The sequence below is a fragment of the Ornithodoros turicata genome, chromosome 1 (assembly GCF_037126465.1).
Source record: "Ornithodoros turicata isolate Travis chromosome 1, ASM3712646v1, whole genome shotgun sequence".
NCBI classification, from domain to species: domain Eukaryota; kingdom Metazoa; phylum Arthropoda; class Arachnida; order Ixodida; family Argasidae; genus Ornithodoros; species Ornithodoros turicata.
The window spans coordinates 21204927-21223771 of NC_088201.1; the positions used below are offsets into that span (position 1 = coordinate 21204927).

Sequence of the window (18845 nt, forward strand, 5' to 3'; positions counted from 1 at the left end):
GCTGAATGTGTTTATGTAAACTATTTACGTAAGGTAGAAGTGGTGTTGTCATTAGAGTGCATCCGCTGTTTGATGCTAATGTGGCTTTGAGGATTTTAGACTTGCGGAGCTTGTTCTTACATCTGAGACTCAATTATTGGCATTCCATTGCGGCTAGACAAGGTACCGCCTTTTTCGTTGCGTGAATATGTGCAGGAAACACGCAGGGAGCGAGTGGGCCTTCCCCGCATAACACGGTCCTGGCCAACCATCATCCCGAATAACATCGTTATCCCCCATGATTTGTCGAAAACGGCAAGCGTACATCTTTTTATGACACTTATGCAGTTATGTTAATTGTCACAAAAAGACGCACGCCCCGCACTTTCCACGGATCAGGAGTATTAATGGTATCGTTCCGTGCAATGTGTTTGGCCTTCAGCATGTTATGTGGTAAAGTTCAATTTTTTTTTTAGTGTACCGTAGCTTATGTATTTACCGTTAAAACAGAACTTCACCACATAACACGCTCCTACACTCTAAAAACAGAGCTTCACCGCATAGCACGCTCCTAGCCAACCATCATCCCGAATGACAACGTTCCCTCCCTTAATTTGATGAAAACGGGGGCGTACGCCATTTTTGTGGCAATTGTGAACTGCATAATGCAACAAGAATGGCGTACGCCCCCAATCCACTCCATGCACTCTAAACGCCTTTTTGTGGCAATTACCATACATCCAAATTGCCACAAAAAGGCGTACGCCCATCTCTCTCCTCGAATCAGAAGCGGTAACCCTATCATCCGTGGCAATGGTGGGCGCACGGCGTGCTATGCGGTGAAGCCCTGTTTTTAGAGTGTATGTGGTAAAGTTCATTTTTAAGAGTGTAGCCAACCACCATTTCGACTGTGTCCTCCTGACTCGTTGATAGCAGGAGACAGAATGTGGTTGGCTAGGACCGTGTTATGTGGTCAAGTTCTGTTTCAACAGCGATTACGTATTTCCAGTGCCGCAGCTTACGGGAGGCGGACGTCGAGGACGTTGTGAATAGTCAGGAGCGAACCAGATAATGGTGGGAAGTAAAAATCTCGATCACGAATGGGACACAAATATGAGAACAAGGACATAGGACAATGAATGGTAAACACCTTTAGTATTTCGGCAACCAGGAGTGTGTAGGGTAGTTTCAATTTTTCCATTTAGTCTCTCGACAAATAAAGAGGTGCCGATCACTTTCCCAGGAAACAGCTTTGTCGTGCGAAAATAAACGTGCATTTCTAGATTAATATGTTGATAGAGTATAGCCCACGTATGTAGTAGAACTGAGAACGAGAACAGCTTGAGAGAAAATCAGGTTTCAGCTGACGTGCCACATCACCGAGATGTTTCTTCAGAAGACCATAGGGCTTCCACTCTCGGCTTCCCGCCATCTTTCACATCGGTGGTCCGCATATTTTGCAGGATAACATTTCTCTGTAATTTCTCCTTCAGTTGAAGTTAGCTCCTGTCAGACATCAAAAGTGCGGAAAAAGTTGACGCGCAAGCGAAAGCAAGCTGTGTGAGGCAAAGCACTCAGGGGTGACATTCCCCTTCCATTATGTTTTACATTGTTGCAGAGTTCGCTAGCCTTTCATCTTTGAGCCATGTTGTCCCACTGAAGTACCACGTGCTCTTGACTTACAGCTGTTGACGTCTCGTGCGCTTCACTTATTTTTCTTTGTGCGGTGTCCCTGGCAACATTTTCTTTCCAATGAGGGGAGACTTCACCTGAGCACGTCCAGGACAGGTTTTTCTACTCCTGTTCAACTCGCGTGCGTACATACCGGATGTGACGTTGGAGCGTCAGCCGGAAGCGTGGCCGAGTACGCGTCTGCCTGCGAGGAAGGCATCGGATAGTTTACGTTGAGTGCGTTTTAGAGAGACATATTTTGTCCCCGGTTTGTTCCTGTGTCTTTCCAACGCAGCGTCAAGGTGAAGCCATTCCGGCGGCTAAATGGGTAAGCTTTTTCGTGATCTCCGTCCCGCTGACCCCACGGGCGGCAACAGTTGGTCGCGGCCGCGACCAACAACGATTGTCTTGGGGCGGGGCTACGGGTGAGGCGCGTTTCAAATCCCTGTTGCTCGTGCGCGCATTTGTATCGCGGCTACGATCCCCCTCAGGTGCCGACAGATATATGCGACCTCAATACAAGAAGACATATATGTGTAGTGGCACGAGCTACACTGTTTACGTGTCGTCTGTGAATCACAACGCTGCGATTATATTTTCATTGTCTCTCTACTACGGGTGGAGGCTCACAGGTCGCACTTCTGCACGGCGGTACATACGAGCCCATCCAGCAGGCCTTTGGGAGCAGTGACTGGCAATGTGCGTTCATCTATTCTCATATTCACGTTGAATGGTCATGCGCATGTAGTCTACCTGAATGATATCGAAATAGTGGTCAAGTCAGTTCGTGACCTAAATCATGCCGAAGCGCGTAGACGAAATCGTACGGCGGATATTCAACACGAAGAAATCAGGTACGGCAACATCACTGCACCTCATTGTTATACATTGCGCTTATGTACGTGCGCATGATTAACTAACGACCTTATGGAACAAGCGAGCATCTAAGATGACATATACGTAACTCGTTAATTATTTGAGTCGGTTCTGTGGTTCTGTTGTGTCGTGTTTTTCTGTACAGCCACACTGATGCTTTTATGAGTATGGATGTCATACGTGTAATTTATTGTTGCATTGTGGGGGGACAGGCTGGTCGTATTTCGCGACAGTGATTAAGGAATAAGATATTGCTGACTTGGTTGGTGCTTGTCTATGGAGACCGTCATTCGTCCAAAGAGTATCGTTATCATGCACACTGTTAAAACAGAACTTCACCACTTAGCGCGCTCCTAGCCAACGCTCCTAGATATCATCCCGTGTCCTGATTTGTTCAAAACAGGGGGAGGCGCCAATCTGGGAATAATGTGTCCCAAATAGGCGGCTCATCGCTTTTGAACAAATGAGGACACAGAATGATATCATTCGGAATGATGGTTGGCTAGGAGCATGCTATGTGGTGAAGTTCTGTTTTAACAGTGCAGCGCCATTCCTTTCCCCAATGGCTGATTGCGCATGTAGTAATTCACGCACAGGAGTATGAATATGTCATAGCCATATAGCAGGGTTAATAAAATCGGTAAAAAAAAAAAGAGAGGAAGAAAAAAAGGGGTGGGGGTTTTAATGCCTCTACCTAGAAACTTTTGGTATCTCGATGGAGGTAACAGGTACAGTGATACAGCATAGAAATGAATGCTTCTATATCCGGAGTTCAGCTTCTTCAGCAACTTATATGTCTTCGAGTATTTTCTACACTGTTTTCAGATTGGTTGATTATGAGATACTGATGGTTTTGCTTTGGATAAGGCAAATAAGCAAAGTAAAAAGCAAAGGCATGAGGTGCAGGACACCTTTACCTTAGCACACATTTTTTAGGCAAGGGCAACCATAAAGCAACCATTTGATACTGGGATTTGCTTCATATCACCCATTTGTACAAGGCCATGATCTTTCTAGAAGTCAAATTTTGTTTGGCAGGGTCCACAGCAGAGTTCCTGACTAGTTATGGTTTGTTGTATATCTCTGCGCAGGGACACAGTACAAAAGTTAGGATTACCCTAAATCAAGCGCTCAATCGTGAACACTTTAGAGCGCTATTACTTGCATAATCAATATGCCAGTTGTTTGGTAATGGACAAAATTAATTTTTAGTTCATGCTGATATGCCTAATTGCGAGAATGTGTACAACGTGTTAGTTAAGACTTAACATGATGGAAACAAGAGTTTCCATCAGTCTGTCCGTCTCGTTTCCTTGTGTTCCCGTCATACTCTGTTGTACGGATAATTATTTCACATAAACCATTTACTGGAATTTGCAAAATATTATAATTTTTATACATTACGTTCAAGTAATTGTCAAAAGTGAGACATTAATTATGTGCGTCCCAATAAAGTGGAAGTGCCAGTTTGTAGCAGGGAACAAGATGACTGTTGCACAACTCAGAAGTCATTTCCCAACACAGAGACAAACGACACACTAGCGACTACACAAAACACACTATACATCCCTCATACCCGTACCTCATTGCAAGCTAACTACTTGCCTTCATGCATATCATTTTTTATTTAAATTAAGGGATCTAATTTGGTGATACATTAATTAGCAATCTGAAAAAGGTAGTTGTTATTGAGCACTCTGTAAGGATGCCCATACTAATTCTCTGTAACTTTGCAACCAATTGCCACAATTCTAGAAACTTTGCATGGAACTGCATTGCATGTATCTGAAGAGATACTCGAGTATGTTTCTGGTGTAACAGTGCCTGTAACAGAGTATTTTTGACATCAGGTGTAGGCCATAATCTTTGCAAATAACCTTATCCTTGAGCCAAAACGATTTCCATATACCAGATGCCAGTTGGAGAAGACAACTTTTTTAAAACTAAAATTCGTATACCTTGGTATGTCTAATGGAGGCCCTATCTGATAACTGTAAATGACTGTATCAGAATACGCATACATTATTATGCACGCAATATCGACACTAAGTACATACGATTCTGTTTTCTTCCAGCTGCATTCCAGCATGTTCGAGAAAATATCGACGACCTCAATGGAAAGGTTGAAGCTCGAGATACTGACATCATATTTCTCAAGGGACTTATGGAGTCCCCTGTCGTACACTCAATAGTACAGGTAATTTGAAATAAAAATCACTCGCAATTCCAGAGGTTCCAGTCACACTGGACTCGCATATCGTTTGCCATTAGCCTACGGTCACGTGGATGTAAAATCAGTGTCACTTGCACAAATGCTGAGGAAATTCCTCAGTGGTGTCCTCAGAAGCTTTGGTATTGCTTCGGGCACGCACTACAGTCCTCAATGCTCTCGTGGTCTGCAGAGGATGGTGCACAGTTAAGAATTTCCTCCACATTCGTGCAAGTGAGTCCAGAAGCACCGTGCATACGGATACTGACATGGAACGCGTTCCTTTAAGGCCCTGTTAGCTTTACATAACGTCTTGTCATCAGTGGCATCATCAGTCGTGTCAGCGGCATTGGTGTTTGAAATCACAAATGACATTTGATGTCGGGTGGGCAAGCCATAGGCTCTGAGAAGGTTGTGGGTTTTCTAAATTTTCCTCAGAGTGGCTGTATTTCAGTATGTGGACCGTGATAATAGGAAACTTTACTTTGCTTGATTCTGCATTCAATGTGCAATTATTATGTCAAAGTGTTGTATGGCACACAGCTGCACCTTACCATTATTGTAGGCGCAAGATCGTTTAGAAGAAAGGCACGAAGCTTATCAACCAGTTTCGGCAAAGAGCGTGGAGCTTCTGCGGGATGTCTGCAAGTTCTGTCGACAATCCAAGGGCAAAGATGCCCAAGACCTGGCCACTGTTCTCAGTGATCCATACATGGTGGTATGTAACTATGCTCACACTCAAGTGAACCCTCCATCACTCTCTTTCCTGGGCAAGTGCAGCAGTATGTACAGATTAAAATTAGCCTAAAGACCAAGTAAATAGCAGGCTTTGTGCAGGCTAATATTTGTTCGTACCTTGCCATTGCTGCCTAGACTGTTAATCGCAATTCTATCCCCATTTATTAGTTTTGCATTGCATGTTTGATTGCATGATGCGTCTAATTTTACAGCAGTAACATTAAAACCTACTAGAAGTATGTACAACTTTCAAATGAAATTCAAATAACCCAGGAAAAATAGGTGCTGGCACCAGGACCTTGGCATCAGCACCCTTTTCCTGGGTTATTAAATTTCGTGGATCCTTGGGCTTTAGAGGCTTGTGTGTTTGTGTCGTCCATGTTTGTTGCCTGCCTTGGCTAATTCTCGTTGTTTACATTAGATGTACACCAGGGGCCCTATTCTCGTCAAAGTAATCAGCCTTGATTACTTTGTGCCTCGCCTGTCGTTGGTCATCACGTGAAGAAGGCGTGAAGAGCAGAATTGAATGTCACGCAACCTCGGCCAACAGTTGAGCTCTTGATCCTGCAATCTTCGTGATAAAGTAGATAAAGCGTGAAGAGTGCAGGATCAAGCGCTCGGCTATTGGTTGAGCACTCGTGATATTCATCTCTGTACTTCGCGCCTTCTTCATGTAACGACCAATATGACAGGCAATGACACAAAGTAATCGAGTTCGATTACTTTGACGAGAATAGGGCCCCAGCAGATTTTTGCCTCAGCTTCTCTCACTGAGTTAACTTGGATAACTTGCTTATGCAGCGCATGAGCTAATGATTACTGTGGTTCTTAGGGATTGCTTGATGCTCACGACTGCATTGCCACCAAAAGCTATGAGCCGCCGGAGCCTGCTCCCTCAGTAGAATTCCAGGACGCCCCTCCCATACCTGCTGGGGCCGTCAGCGACACTATCCGAATGGTTGGGATCCGGAAAACTGACGACGAACCAATGGTAGACCTGTGTGCTTCCTTAACGGCTGAATTTCATTCTGTACTGGTCTCCGGGTCAGCACTTGTTTACTGTTACTGCATATTTCAGGGCATCACTGTCAGGGTGGAAGATGACAACTTGATCATTGCGCGGATACTTGCTGGTGGGATTATCGATAGACAAGGTGACGTTGCCAGTAATGCATGTCGTACATTGTGTGCAAACTGTTTTTGACAGACATGCATCATTTACCATTCACACTGAAAGACACACAGTAGCTTCCATACACTGCCTTGTAAAGGAAAGAGCGTCGGGGCAAGAGTCATTGATATTTTGAACAGTGAGTGTTCTTCGGGATCAGAGCAGTCTCCCAGACGGAAATTAGGCTCTATTACTCAAATGAACTGTACTGGTTTGGTACAAACGGTGATGTAATTGCGTTTGCTGCCAAACAAGCTAGTGTGCATTCCTACAGATGTTTCGGTGAGGGCAATTTGCTGGGTAAAAATTGGGTTTCACCCTAAAAAGCCAACCTGCAATTCGTGGTGAAAATTCGGGGAAGAAACGGGTTAAACCCTAAAACTTCAGGCTCTACTTATAGTTTAGTTGTTCAAAAATATCCAGGTCTCATAACCGTATAAAACAACTAGGATGAGTCGAATTTCTGTGCTACAGCTGTTTTTATCGGCAATACTGCTCTTAAACCACTGGCCATGGCATCATAGATTCATTTTTACAAACTTCGTGCTAGGGCTGTAAAGAATTCCTTGTTATCTGAGAATGTGAATTTGGTTCTATGTCTAGTGAGACCATGTTGAAATGCCACTGAGTGCTGACACACATTACAATCATTGCCCATTTTGCTCAGACAGTTTTGGTGCTGTTGTTTTTGCAATTTTAGATGTGGTAAGACAGCACAGCAGATGTTACTGTACAATGTGCCTTCAAAGCATACAGAGGCAAATTCATGATTTTTAATTTCTCCATTATTTCCTGTAGAACATTTTGTGGCAGGCATGAATGTTTTTCCCAAATATATCGTGCATATTAGAACCCACCTTAGATGAAATCGCTTACTTTGTTTTTCAGGTCTTTTACACGTTGGAGACACAATATTAGAGGTGAATGGTGTGCCGGTACATACGCCAGAGCAGTTACAGTATCAGATGAAGAAAGCACAAGGAAGTGTTACTTTTAAGATTCTGCCATCATATCATGACAGCATTCCAACATCTCAAGTACGTTCATGTCTTTTAACATAGCATGCCAATTACTCTAATTATGTACTAAACTTCTAATTATACTAAAACTCTGTAAGCATGATTTGGAAATTTCCATGTGGGGTACTATGTTCCATATGTAACTCATTAGGCATTAAGTAGTTGCATTGCTAGACTGTGCAGAATTTGTAATAATATGTCAAAGAATGCAGTAACATTCTGTCATATATCGGATTAATATAACAAGAAGTGTCGCATTTTGGGAGCGACATTGATTGATACCAGCTCCCGTGGCATAGTGGTTAGGATGACTTCCTTCTACGCTCAGACTGGGAGGTGACATGGGTTTGAATCCCCGCACCCGCTGTGCTGTCTGGGGTTTTTTCGTCAGACTTTCCAGACAAATGTTGGCACAGTTCCCCTTGAAGTCGGCCCAGGACGCATACTAACCTCCCCTGTTTCCCCCTCCTTCCTCTCTCCATCTGTCCACAACTGTATGCCGCTCATAGCCACAGTTGCTTCACGGCGCTAACACAGAATTAAAAAAAAAAAAAAAAAAAAAAAAAATGTTGATTGATATTTTATACCATTTTTCATACTTCCTTTTCCCTCTCCTTCCTTTCCCTGTTCACGCAGGGTTGATATATTGCATCCTTCTGTGCGCATGAAAAATAGAATGTCAATTTCTTGTACTTCATTGCTCCGATTTCACTCAAATTTTAATCTTTGGGCTCTTTTTCAGTGTTTCCTAAAGGCATTATATTCATATGACCCTGCAAAAGACACCTTACTTCCTTGCAAGGAGATTGGCCTTGAATTCAAGCAGGGTGACATCCTTCAAGTGCTGAACCAGGACGACCCAAACTGGTGGCAGGTGTGTGAACAATATTTAATGTTCCCAAAGGCATCAAAACGTCATGTCATGTAATGTGTTGCATACTTAGAAGGTAGATTTTGTGTTCATTATGCAACTGCATTTGTAGGCCAAACGTGTTGCAGCTTCTGGACCAGCAGGCCTCATACCGTCTCAAGAATTAGAAGAGAGGAGAAGAGCATTTGTTCGTCCAGAGTTTGACTATGCCACTAAAACAAGTAAGGCCATCATCTTTTTGGTGTGTTTGATGACTGAGATGCTGTTACACATGCCCAGTATATGGGCCATCATGTCAAAATCTATGCTACTGAAAACTATGACATCAGTATTATATAAAGTATGATAAAATTACACAACTTGTTTTTACTTGAAGTTGTTACTTATCTGAAGCTTAGAACATGGAAGTTTGGGTACATGAGTACTAGCATCTAGAGTACTCTGTTTATTATGCAAGACAGTTTTCTGCCAGCAGTTTCCTACAGGACTGAATGTACATAACAATGTAACGAAGCAGATTCTTGCATATAGTTTTGCGGACAAGTTTATCTTAATCAAATAATCCTCACTTTTATTTTTATTATTCTTTATGTCATCATGTACTGATGCAACATTAAGTCTCACATTCATTTGTGTCTAGAAATGTGTGGGACAAGGATTACTAAGAAAAAGAGGAAGACGATGTACGAAAGCAAGTGCTGTGCAGGTACGTATCACCTTTCTAATTTTCGCGGCAGCTTTTGAAATTAGCATTGAGGTATCGTGATTGTTTTCATGGTGCAGGACACACATCTTGTTTTTAACGCGACCAATTTTTTTTTTAAATCTTAGAGTTTGAAAAGGCTGAGTTGCCATTATATGAAGAAGTTGCAAGGATGCCACCATTTGAGCGCAGAATCTTGGTACTAGTCGGAGCTCAAGGGGTTGGACGACGTACTTTGAAGTGCAGGCTTATCAATCACGATCCTGAGAGCTTCGGTGGACCCCTCCCACGTTAGTTTCTTTCTATTATTATTTGGAATTATGTATTATCAACCTACCAATGGCATCCCACTGCCATTAGTAGGCAGCACCTTAACATTATGAAGTTCTTCCATCATCTCAGATGCAACTTTTGTCTTCAGATACATCACGCCCAATCAGGGATAATGAGACAGATGGCAAAGTCTACTACTTTGTGTCACGGGAAGTTATGGAAGCAGACATTGCTGACAATAAGTATCTCGAATGGGGCGAGCATGGTGGACATCTTTATGGAACCAAGCTGGACACCATTCGTGCGGTGATTCGCACAGGGAAGCTGTGTGTGGTCGACTGTAGTCCACAGGTATGTGAAAGGAAGAGACTCTGAGTAATGGTATCAGCCACACTGTACTGAAAACAGAGAAGGTGGTATGCCTAGCTATGAGCATTTTGAATGCACCTGTGCTACTTGGAGTGTATTGCCCTTCCAACTTCCGGAGTAGTGAGATTGGTCTAATGTTGGATTTTTAATGTTTCTTTGCATAGAGAGCTGTGTGCAGCATGACCACATTTCTTGTGCAACTTCCCATTTGTTATGTAGAGAATGTGCATGAAGTCGCTGCACTGAAGTTCTGTCATAATTATATCCGCAGTACTTAAAACTGCTGACGACGCCAGAGTTCATGCCATATGTGGTGTTCATTGCTGCGCCTCAAATGGATCAGTTGCGCCAAATGCAGGAGTATGGACGCCACCATGGCTTTGGAAGCAGCCGCAACCTGACGGTATGTATAATATTACAGCTTATGAACACACATAGTAAGCCTTGTGCAGAGCAGTCTTGTGGCATTTCATGTGAATGGCTTGTACATGCCACGTAGAGTGAAAGCACAATTACTCGTGCTTAAACGTAACGATAACTCAGTAGGAAAGGCAGTCCACCATGCGAAATTATTTTGCTATATTTTGTGAACATGTTGCTGTCTTGCAATAAGTAGACGTGTTATCTGCAACAACTTAAACATGCTGCTGAGGAATGACTAGTTATTTCTGCTTTTGCTTAATACAGTCAATAGGAAATATGCGAAAATGCTTGACTGATTGCCACTGCCGTTCAGTCACTACCATCTGAAGTAGAGTCTGTTGGCTCTCCTTTCAGATAAAACATCACTGAAAGGTGTTTAGGTTGGGTATCCCATGCCAGGCTTTGGGTTGTGATTGGGATTCCAGGTTTGTGGGTTAATCTGAAAAATGTTGAAGCCATATGCCAGTAAAGTTCTGGTCTCATAGGACCAAGGAACTAAACGCACATACCACAAAGGCTTTGCCGACGTGTGCAATAAATAAAGTTAATCTGATAATTTCGAATTTTTTTGTGTCATCTGGATGTGTCACTGTCACTGAACTGAAAAAGCTGTGTGCTTTGTGTGGATGTAAAGTGTAGTATTTACTGTGTCCAAATGAATTGTCGCTGATTGTTAAAGGGACGGTCTCACCTAGAAACCCATCTGTGAAACAGATACCACCATGTTCAGCATCGGCCACTAATCTGTTTGGCTAATTTTGTCGCCCGGAAAGTGCTTATATATTAAATAAACAAACTTTAAAGATAAACTCTGCTTCCATTGCCGCGGAAGCTCCGGCAGCAACAAGATCAGAGTGACATCACTCCCTAACATGAGGAGTGGGAGGGCCTCACTCAGGAGAAAGGCGCCGTACAGGCTGTGCTCTGATTGGTGGTGTCGGGAATGGCATTTTCACCTTTTTCCAGAGAGGGAATTCCGGCATTCTCTCAACATCCGGCGTCTGCTCTAGTCATATAAACTATCGAATAGCAGTCAAACTGTGCGACTATTTCATGTGCGATCTTCAATACCGTGGGCAGTGGTCCACGATGAATAAAACAACACCAAAGTTTCGAAATCAACTGGAACGAATGCGACCGTCCCTTTAATGGTGAGGTTATGCGACTGTCCGAGTCATCTGTAGTTCCAGTTTTTTGTATGGAGGGTTAACATTTAAGAAAGGCCAGCCGTGTAGGTAATCAGCTTTTGCTTTTCTAGTTCTTGGTGTAGCTGATGTGATGCGTGTTGTTTAGTTTGACAGAGCAATGAGCCGTCATGGATCAAGGAGAGCACGGACACTAGAGAGTTTGGCATCTCTTCAGGAGGTGAGGTTTACCTGTTATTGTTCTGCTAACTCAAAAATATTGATTGCCATCTTGTGTGCTTCAAACTCAGCTGCGTATTTAGGAGCTGTTAACTGTACCACACTATTTTCCTTTGTGTGTGTCTTTAGAACAACATTAGTAGAAAGAAAGCGCATTTGCCCCTACATCAAAATAACTTCCAGCTGATGCAGGTAATCCAAACACGAGTTTGCATTGGAATTGCTCTTTACAGTACCTTAAAAAAAGAAGCATCCAGGAAAATTTGTGACAGTTGACTCTGATAGAGAATGTTACTTTTATTGACACAGTGTTCTAGATGTTTCAAACAAGCACTAAGAATTTGATAGCTATAAATGAATAAAAAACATACATGCACATCGGTCATGTTTTTATTGTGTGACTGGTACAGTGTACATGATGAGACTCAATTTTCTTATCTTTCCCCCTTTTTACAAAGGATGAGGACCTCAGAAAAACTGTAGAAGAAAGCGCCCAACTGCAGAGAGCATATGCGCGATACTTTGATACCGTACTGATAAACAGCAACTTTGACAAGACTTACGAACAGCTCAAGGATGTTGTTGAGTCACTTTCAACTGAATCTCAATGGGTACCAATCTCATGGGTCTACTAGGAGTGTGCTCTTATTGTTGGTAAATGTGTATTGTGACATGACACACTATCTGCACGATACTGACAAATGTCCCGGTGGGTGCATTTTCCATGGTGGGGAGAAGGATATTAGCCTCCTCAGCTGTGGTGCTCAAGTTTATTTTGGTTAAAATTGTCATATCGAATATTGACAGCATATGAGAGTCAATACTGCAGATCGATGTCAGTGTGCAAGTTATAATCGTTGCTGTATTTACCAGGAAATATAGAGTAACAAATACCCTGTCAGGAGAACAAAGAGTACAATTGTATTGTTCAGAAACCGTCCAGCTACCCGTGCACATGCTTACAAAACGGGTAGGAAGTTTTGCCCAAATGTACAAGTGCTTTAATCACAAAGTACTCCTGCTTCTTGGTGGACAATGTATGAATTTAATCTAAACTTCTTGTTTCTTTAATTAAGTAGTGGCATGTGTTCTTGTGGTGGAAAAAACAACTTATGGTATTTCTAAGCCCTATCCTGCCATCCACGCAAAAGTTACCTACCTGTGCACTGCTGACGATGGCCCAATAAAGCCAAAACAGCTGTCCAGTGCTGGTATGGCAACGTTTGAGTAATTACACAAAAGGGGATTTATAGATCTGCTATACTATTTTGTTAGACTATAAGATAGCAATAATATGAGAAATCTGAGCTAACATGCAATGCATGCACCTTTTATAGTCTTTTTTGAGAATATGTGTTCATTAACTATGGTATATCCTAAAATATGTGCGAGCTGGGATGCTAATGTGTATATAATAGCATATGATGCACTTGATACTTGTAGTGTCGTCCATTCTTAGGTACCATGCTAGTGTACTTATACTTCAAGAGAGCAAATACTTTGCATTTAGTTCTGAAGCCCGGTTCATGCTCATTACATGGTGCTGATTCCCATATCAAGTGGTACCTTGTATAACATGCCTTGGAAACAGAGGGGGGGTTAAACATTGTGTTGTATTGTATAACTTTGAGTTGTAGTCTTCATCATCCAATGTAGTCATTGTGTTTGAGCTGCTATCTACACTACTTTTTCTCAAGGAGATGCAAATGTGCATTTTGTCTTGCTCTGACTTGTAATGTTTTTTGGCCCTGAATATTTTTGTTATACTCTCTTGAGTACAACAAAATACTCTGTGCTGCTCTATAATCAGCACTTGTGCCAGGCGGAAATGTAAACTTCCTACCTCTAACCCAACACCTTATGTTAGTTATTTGGAAAGCATCACTTAGGGAATGTGAAAGGTAACCCCTAAGGATTCAGTTTGTTCATCATGAAAGGTGAAAATGCTAAACAGGATTTGCATATTACATTCTCAGTTTCTCACTGTGATGGTTAGACGTAGTGTTTCCACACATTTATAAGGGCCATTTTTGTGCTACGTAAACACACTGCACTGTACTATGATGGACATATTTTAGAGTATATATTTACAGATTGGGCATGAGCACATCAGTTTTGATGCAAACATGTCTTGAGCATAAGATAACAATAACTGTCTCATAATGCAAAAAATTGTGACGTAACTTCAGTGCAACTGCTATATCATTGCTCCAGTGTTTGGTGCTAGCAGGTTGTGATCATTTTGCAAAACTTAGTTGGGCTACTTTTGTTGCAAAAACAGGATTTCCCCTGTTTTCCCATGCTGAAGGGATTGCTAATTGCAATTGAATAGGAGGCATCACACCTTCAGTACATTACATTTTAATATCTCTCAATATTTTGAGCTTTGCTTACACAAATACATTCCATTATGTCATGATTATATATTGCAGTGCTGTTGACATATTTTACCTTGAAATAGCTATGCACAGTGTCAGCTTATAAACTGTCTTCACACACTAGTGCGATGACCCAGTGTGAATTTAACACGTCTGTCTATAGCAAGTAAAAACAGTAACCGAGCCATCATAACCTGGGGTTTGTCAAGGGATCATATGAAATAGGTGCTAGCTGATGTTTGTCTCAGATGATTCCTTGCAATGGCAACAGTGTGCTTCTCTCTCGTGGTGTAACCAAATGCACTGTGAAAACATCCGTCCATTTTATGTACATTCCACTGTGTCGCTACGTAATAGGCGAAGAATAAGGAAACAAGTTTCCGAGATACGTTCTATGTTTCTGAGTTAAAATAAAGTTGCAGATATTGTTGCGTGCACGTTTATCCATAATATACAACTACATGTGCACAACCACCACATAAATGGTTGTGGCCAAGGAAATTGATGCTGCTGTGACACAGCAGGCCGTTTGTTTCATCAGGGAAGCTGCCAGCTTCTGCCCTTAGGAGCACTGCCATTGCTCACTGCCTTCTTTGCCATGTATGTGGCTGGAAGAATGGCTGCGATTGGCAGAATTGCTAATACTTTACATCGAGTCCCTTGCAGACCTTGTTCAGTCTAGATGGCATTGGGGGCTACTGAAGAGGTCAGAGTCTTCTGGGAACTTTAGGAGCTGTTAATGCACATTCTAATCCAATGTCATTGCTCGGGTGGGAGTATGCTCAAGAGTCTCTGTTCTGCTATGTGAGTCATGCACAGCGTAAACTTTTTTTTGTTCTTATTACGTTGTAGAGTACAATGTGTACATAATGTAATTATGCACTGATATCTGTGGGTGCAACCGCTTTAGTATGTTTGATGGGTATTTATTGCACACAAGGCAGTTTCATAGATATTAATTAATTAATTAACACACAAGCCTAATCTCTGTTTGTGCCCCTCTCAGGGCATATGGTCGCACAAACGTGTTTGCATGTTGTTGCACACCTACCCTTCTTTAGCAGGAGGAGGGGAAAAGCCCATTCCTAGCCCCTCTGGTCCATGGCAGAAATTTGAGTTGGAACCCAAGTGGATCCACTTTTGCCTGAGATGGCACGGTGGGCCTGTGGATGTGGAATCAAGGGGGGCGACCATGGTTGGTTGTCGGTTCAGAGCACACTCAGCAATAACAAAGGGTGGATCCAGGATTTTTCTGAGGAGGGGGTCCAGCCATGGATAGCATGCTACACATGCAATCTAGGGCCAACTAAACATTATGGGGTAATAACCTCCTATGCAATATAATATAGGAGGCTCTGACTCAACACGCTTGAGAGGGCTAGCTCTGCGCTGTCACGTGGTATTGTTCACGAGTTGCTGCATGCAACCACAAAAACGGGACGACTAATCGCGAATTTCACAGAGACCAAATTTCAACCCACGACGGGTGAGTATCAAGCAGAGTTCGAGGTAACTCGTTCCTGTAACTAAGTTCCTTTTTTTGGTAACTTAACTTAACTTAACTCGGTACTTTTGCGCCATGGTAACTTTCAGAGGAACTCATTTCTTTTTCAGGTAACTTTGCCAAAGTAACTTAAGTTAAGTTCCAAGTTACTTTCAACTCGCTTTTCACTCACGTCCACATATTTTCTTGCTTTCTCTCCGGTTCCTTCATGGCATTTTTTGCCATGAAACGTGATATTCAATCAATGACAGTATCTTATTCAGGAAGAAAGAACCGCTGCCATTGAAATGAAGCTGAACCATTGTGCACCCACAGGGAGTAAGATGCAAAGCGTTCGAATAGACCTCTACATAGGCGCTGACTGCGGGAGGGGCTTGGGGGCCTGAGGTACCCCCGGAACTTTCCTGGGGGGGGGGGGGGGGGGGGGGGCAGGCCCTCTCCGGAAAGTCTACCCAGCTGACACTCAAGATGAAAGTTTCGAGGGATATCATAAGAATCCCATGTTTCGTGCGAGTGATCATGAAAATCCTGTAAAAATTTGCCTCACAACGTAGCAGCACGGAAATCCCGACACCCTGCCCGACCTCTGTGCATGAAAGGGGGGGTGGGGATGTTGTGCACCTGCCCCCTCCGGCAGATTGAAAACTTTCCGCCTATGGACCTCTACCAGAGAAACGTCATCATGACATTGGTACACAGACTGAAACCGAAACAAATCGGAAAGAGGGCTGGGTTCCACGAACGGGCACTTGTTCTCTGCCTCCCACTGAAAGAAAAGCAGCACCAACGGTCGTGTCCCTTTAAGGGACCATATCGTAATCCCCTCAAGACCGTGGCTTTCGGGCCCGACCTTGTTCACCTCTAGCTCCAAGCGTAGTTCAATTCTACAAAATTTGTGGCGCTGTCGAACACTATGACGTCATTTGTTTACAAACAGGGAGAGGTGTATTGTTGGACATAAACGAAAACGACCTACGCGTGCTGCACTCCTCCACAGCTGAGTTGCCAAGGTCTAACTCAACTGGTCATGCGCGCTGCACCTGCGTAATGCTATTTTGTGTCCGAAGTAACTTGGAAGTCACTCAGTAACTGCGAGTTACGTTTCAGGCTGAAGAACTTCGTTACTAACTTAGTTACATTTTTCACACGGTAACTTAACTTGTAACGAGTTCTTTTTGACGGGTAACTTCTCAATCTATGGTATCAAGTGCCTACCTGGCGGTGTTGTGCGGGATTGCGTCCCCAACGGAATGACATGTGCTATGGTGTGTATCTGCTCAATGATCCCACCCAATCTCACCCAATCCCACACATCAGCCATCTGCCAGCAAAGTGCGTGCCCGTGGGCCGTGGCGCTGCAATCTAGCTGATCTAGCATCTATAGCCACCCCAGGATTCCTCGAAACAACGACCAACAACAGAAAGTAGTACTGGTTTATTAGCGCAGGACCAGTTTTGGCGCTACCGAAAACACAAATCCGGAAAAACTCTCCAACATTACCGCCGTTACCGCCCTCATTTGTCGCGCGCATATCTGTTCTGCCTGTTCTCTTCTGTCGTGCTCCGCGCGTTTGAATCCACGTGAACCAACGTAAACTGGTGGACCAAATGTTTTGTCTCTGCCCCCTTCATGGAACATTTCCTGTCGGTTCTTCCAACGGAACAATTTTTGCACTTTACCGGAGGAAAACCTTGAACCAGCTCTGCTTATGGAATTCGCCACTAGGCACGGACGTACACTGGAAATGAGGGATGCGAGCCCAAGAACGTGTTCTACGTTACAGAATACAAATGTATGATTCGTGACCGGGAGACTTGTAATGATCGTAAGTACTCGTAAATACTATCCATCATGGCCGGAGCAAAGGGTGTGCGGGTCCTGAGGCAAAGGCACATCGCGGGGCCCCTTTTACACCAGTGAACACGGGAACTGGCAAGAGAGGAGAGGGATACAAAATTTTGTGTCTGTGCGTGCAGGGTCGGCAAGAGAAATTACGGAGGCCGGGGACGAGGCCTGCCGAGCCCTGCCCCGGGCCACTCTCCTCATGTCACCATAACATAGTCCCATAGGTCTGGCGGGCCCCTGAAGAGGCCCGGCCTGACCTATAGTTTTGGCGGTAGAACGTAAAGAGAGTGGGAGTGAAGCCTTTATTGGTTGCCTATTTTATCTGCAACTATTACAGAAAAGTGGCTCTTCACGCCTTTTTCGCTGCCAACATGTAATAACACTTTCGGTCGAAGCAGACGCGAATCTTGCAGTGATGCACCGGACACAAATGTAGCTGCATGAAAAAGCCGCTGACCATGCATTAACTGGTTCAGTACTTGGTTTCCTCATTGAGATTCTCCCAAATTCAGATGTACACAAGTGAGACATATATGTCGGTAATGATATGTTAAGCTGTAATGACGTAACTATACTATAATGACTATAATGACCCCCCCCCCCCCCCATTTTTTCCAACACCCCTCCGAGCTTGGGATTCTGGATAAACCACTGGCTACAAGTACTGGAAGAAGTTCACAAACCTCCCCAGCCTCCCCATATCTCGAGTTCCCGAATTTGACTCCACGAGCTAATATGTATACGTGATACGCGGCACCCATGTATAAAGATGAGTGCGGGTGCCTGTATACCCGTGGATGCCCGCACAAGTTTGTTCTTCGCGGGTACACATTTTCGTGTGTACGCGGGTTGCGAGTAACGCGCGGTGTTGCGACTCCGGGTGTGGTAGCAGGCCGAAGGAGACTCAGCGAGGGAAGATAAAGATGTAACAGTTTATTCACATGATTCACATGAGTAGGAATGAGAGAGATGGGCTGTAGTGTCCAATGCTATATAAAGTCTTTGGCGCGCAAGGTCCACGTGGTTCTCACGCACCGCACAGTTCAGTTCCTTTCATCTTCAACTGACGGCAGACAATTGATCTTTGACGGCGAAGGTAGTGGTGGATCTCAAGTGGATCTCTGGTTTCGCTGCAGCGTGTTTTCGCGTATGCAGCCGATCTGGTGTCGTCCGGTATGGCGCCAGTCGCCAAGTCATAACAGCGGGTAGACCCGCACTGCCTCTGCGGATTACGCGGCGTATACTCGCAATACCCGCAGGCGCAAAGCCAGCACATCGGCTTTTGGTGCACCACCCGATTCATTGCGAAGATTTGGCTCAAAATACTTTCCAAGGCGCTCTTCGCTTTCCCACCATATCCAGATCTTCCGTCGTGTGTGACCAGCTTTGTCATCTAATGGCACCGCGTCGTATGCTTACTCTTTGACTATGTGTGCCGCATGGGGCTAATT

The 18845-nt window shown here is 43.8% G+C and overlaps 1 protein-coding gene and 1 long non-coding RNA gene across 4 annotated transcripts in view; both read left to right on the forward strand.

Annotated features, from left to right (window-relative positions):
* Positions 1 to 14481, forward strand: part of LOC135377611 (protein PALS2-like) — a 40857-nt gene extending 26376 nt beyond the window's left edge. For 2 of the 3 annotated variants that reach the window (XM_064610148.1, XM_064610149.1), the window contains exons 2-14: positions 4602 to 4723; positions 5301 to 5453; positions 6306 to 6464; positions 6552 to 6627; positions 7533 to 7681; positions 8406 to 8537; positions 8647 to 8755; positions 9175 to 9240; positions 9366 to 9527; positions 9659 to 9861; positions 10151 to 10282; positions 11596 to 11667; positions 12125 to 14481. In XM_064610148.1, the coding sequence (XP_064466218.1) occupies positions 4602 to 4723; positions 5301 to 5453; positions 6306 to 6464; positions 6552 to 6627; positions 7533 to 7681; positions 8406 to 8537; positions 8647 to 8755; positions 9175 to 9240; positions 9366 to 9527; positions 9659 to 9861; positions 10151 to 10282; positions 11596 to 11667; positions 12125 to 12301 (1712 nt within the window). In that variant the 3' untranslated portion in view covers positions 12302 to 14481. Of the gene's footprint in view, positions 1 to 1841; positions 1979 to 4601; positions 4724 to 5300; positions 5454 to 6305; positions 6465 to 6551; positions 6628 to 7532; positions 7682 to 8405; positions 8538 to 8646; positions 8756 to 9174; positions 9241 to 9365; positions 9528 to 9658; positions 9862 to 10150; positions 10283 to 11595; positions 11668 to 12124 lie in introns of those variants that run through there. The other variant, XM_064610151.1, reaches the window with a different exon arrangement.
* A 2600-nt stretch (positions 14482 to 17081) lies between these two features.
* LOC135377613 (uncharacterized) overlaps positions 17082 to 18845 on the forward strand; it is a 171293-nt gene continuing 169529 nt past the window's right edge. Inside the window, exon 1 of the long non-coding RNA XR_010418161.1 lies at positions 17082 to 17374. This is a non-coding gene — a long non-coding RNA (uncharacterized LOC135377613). The remainder of the gene's footprint in view (positions 17375 to 18845) is intronic.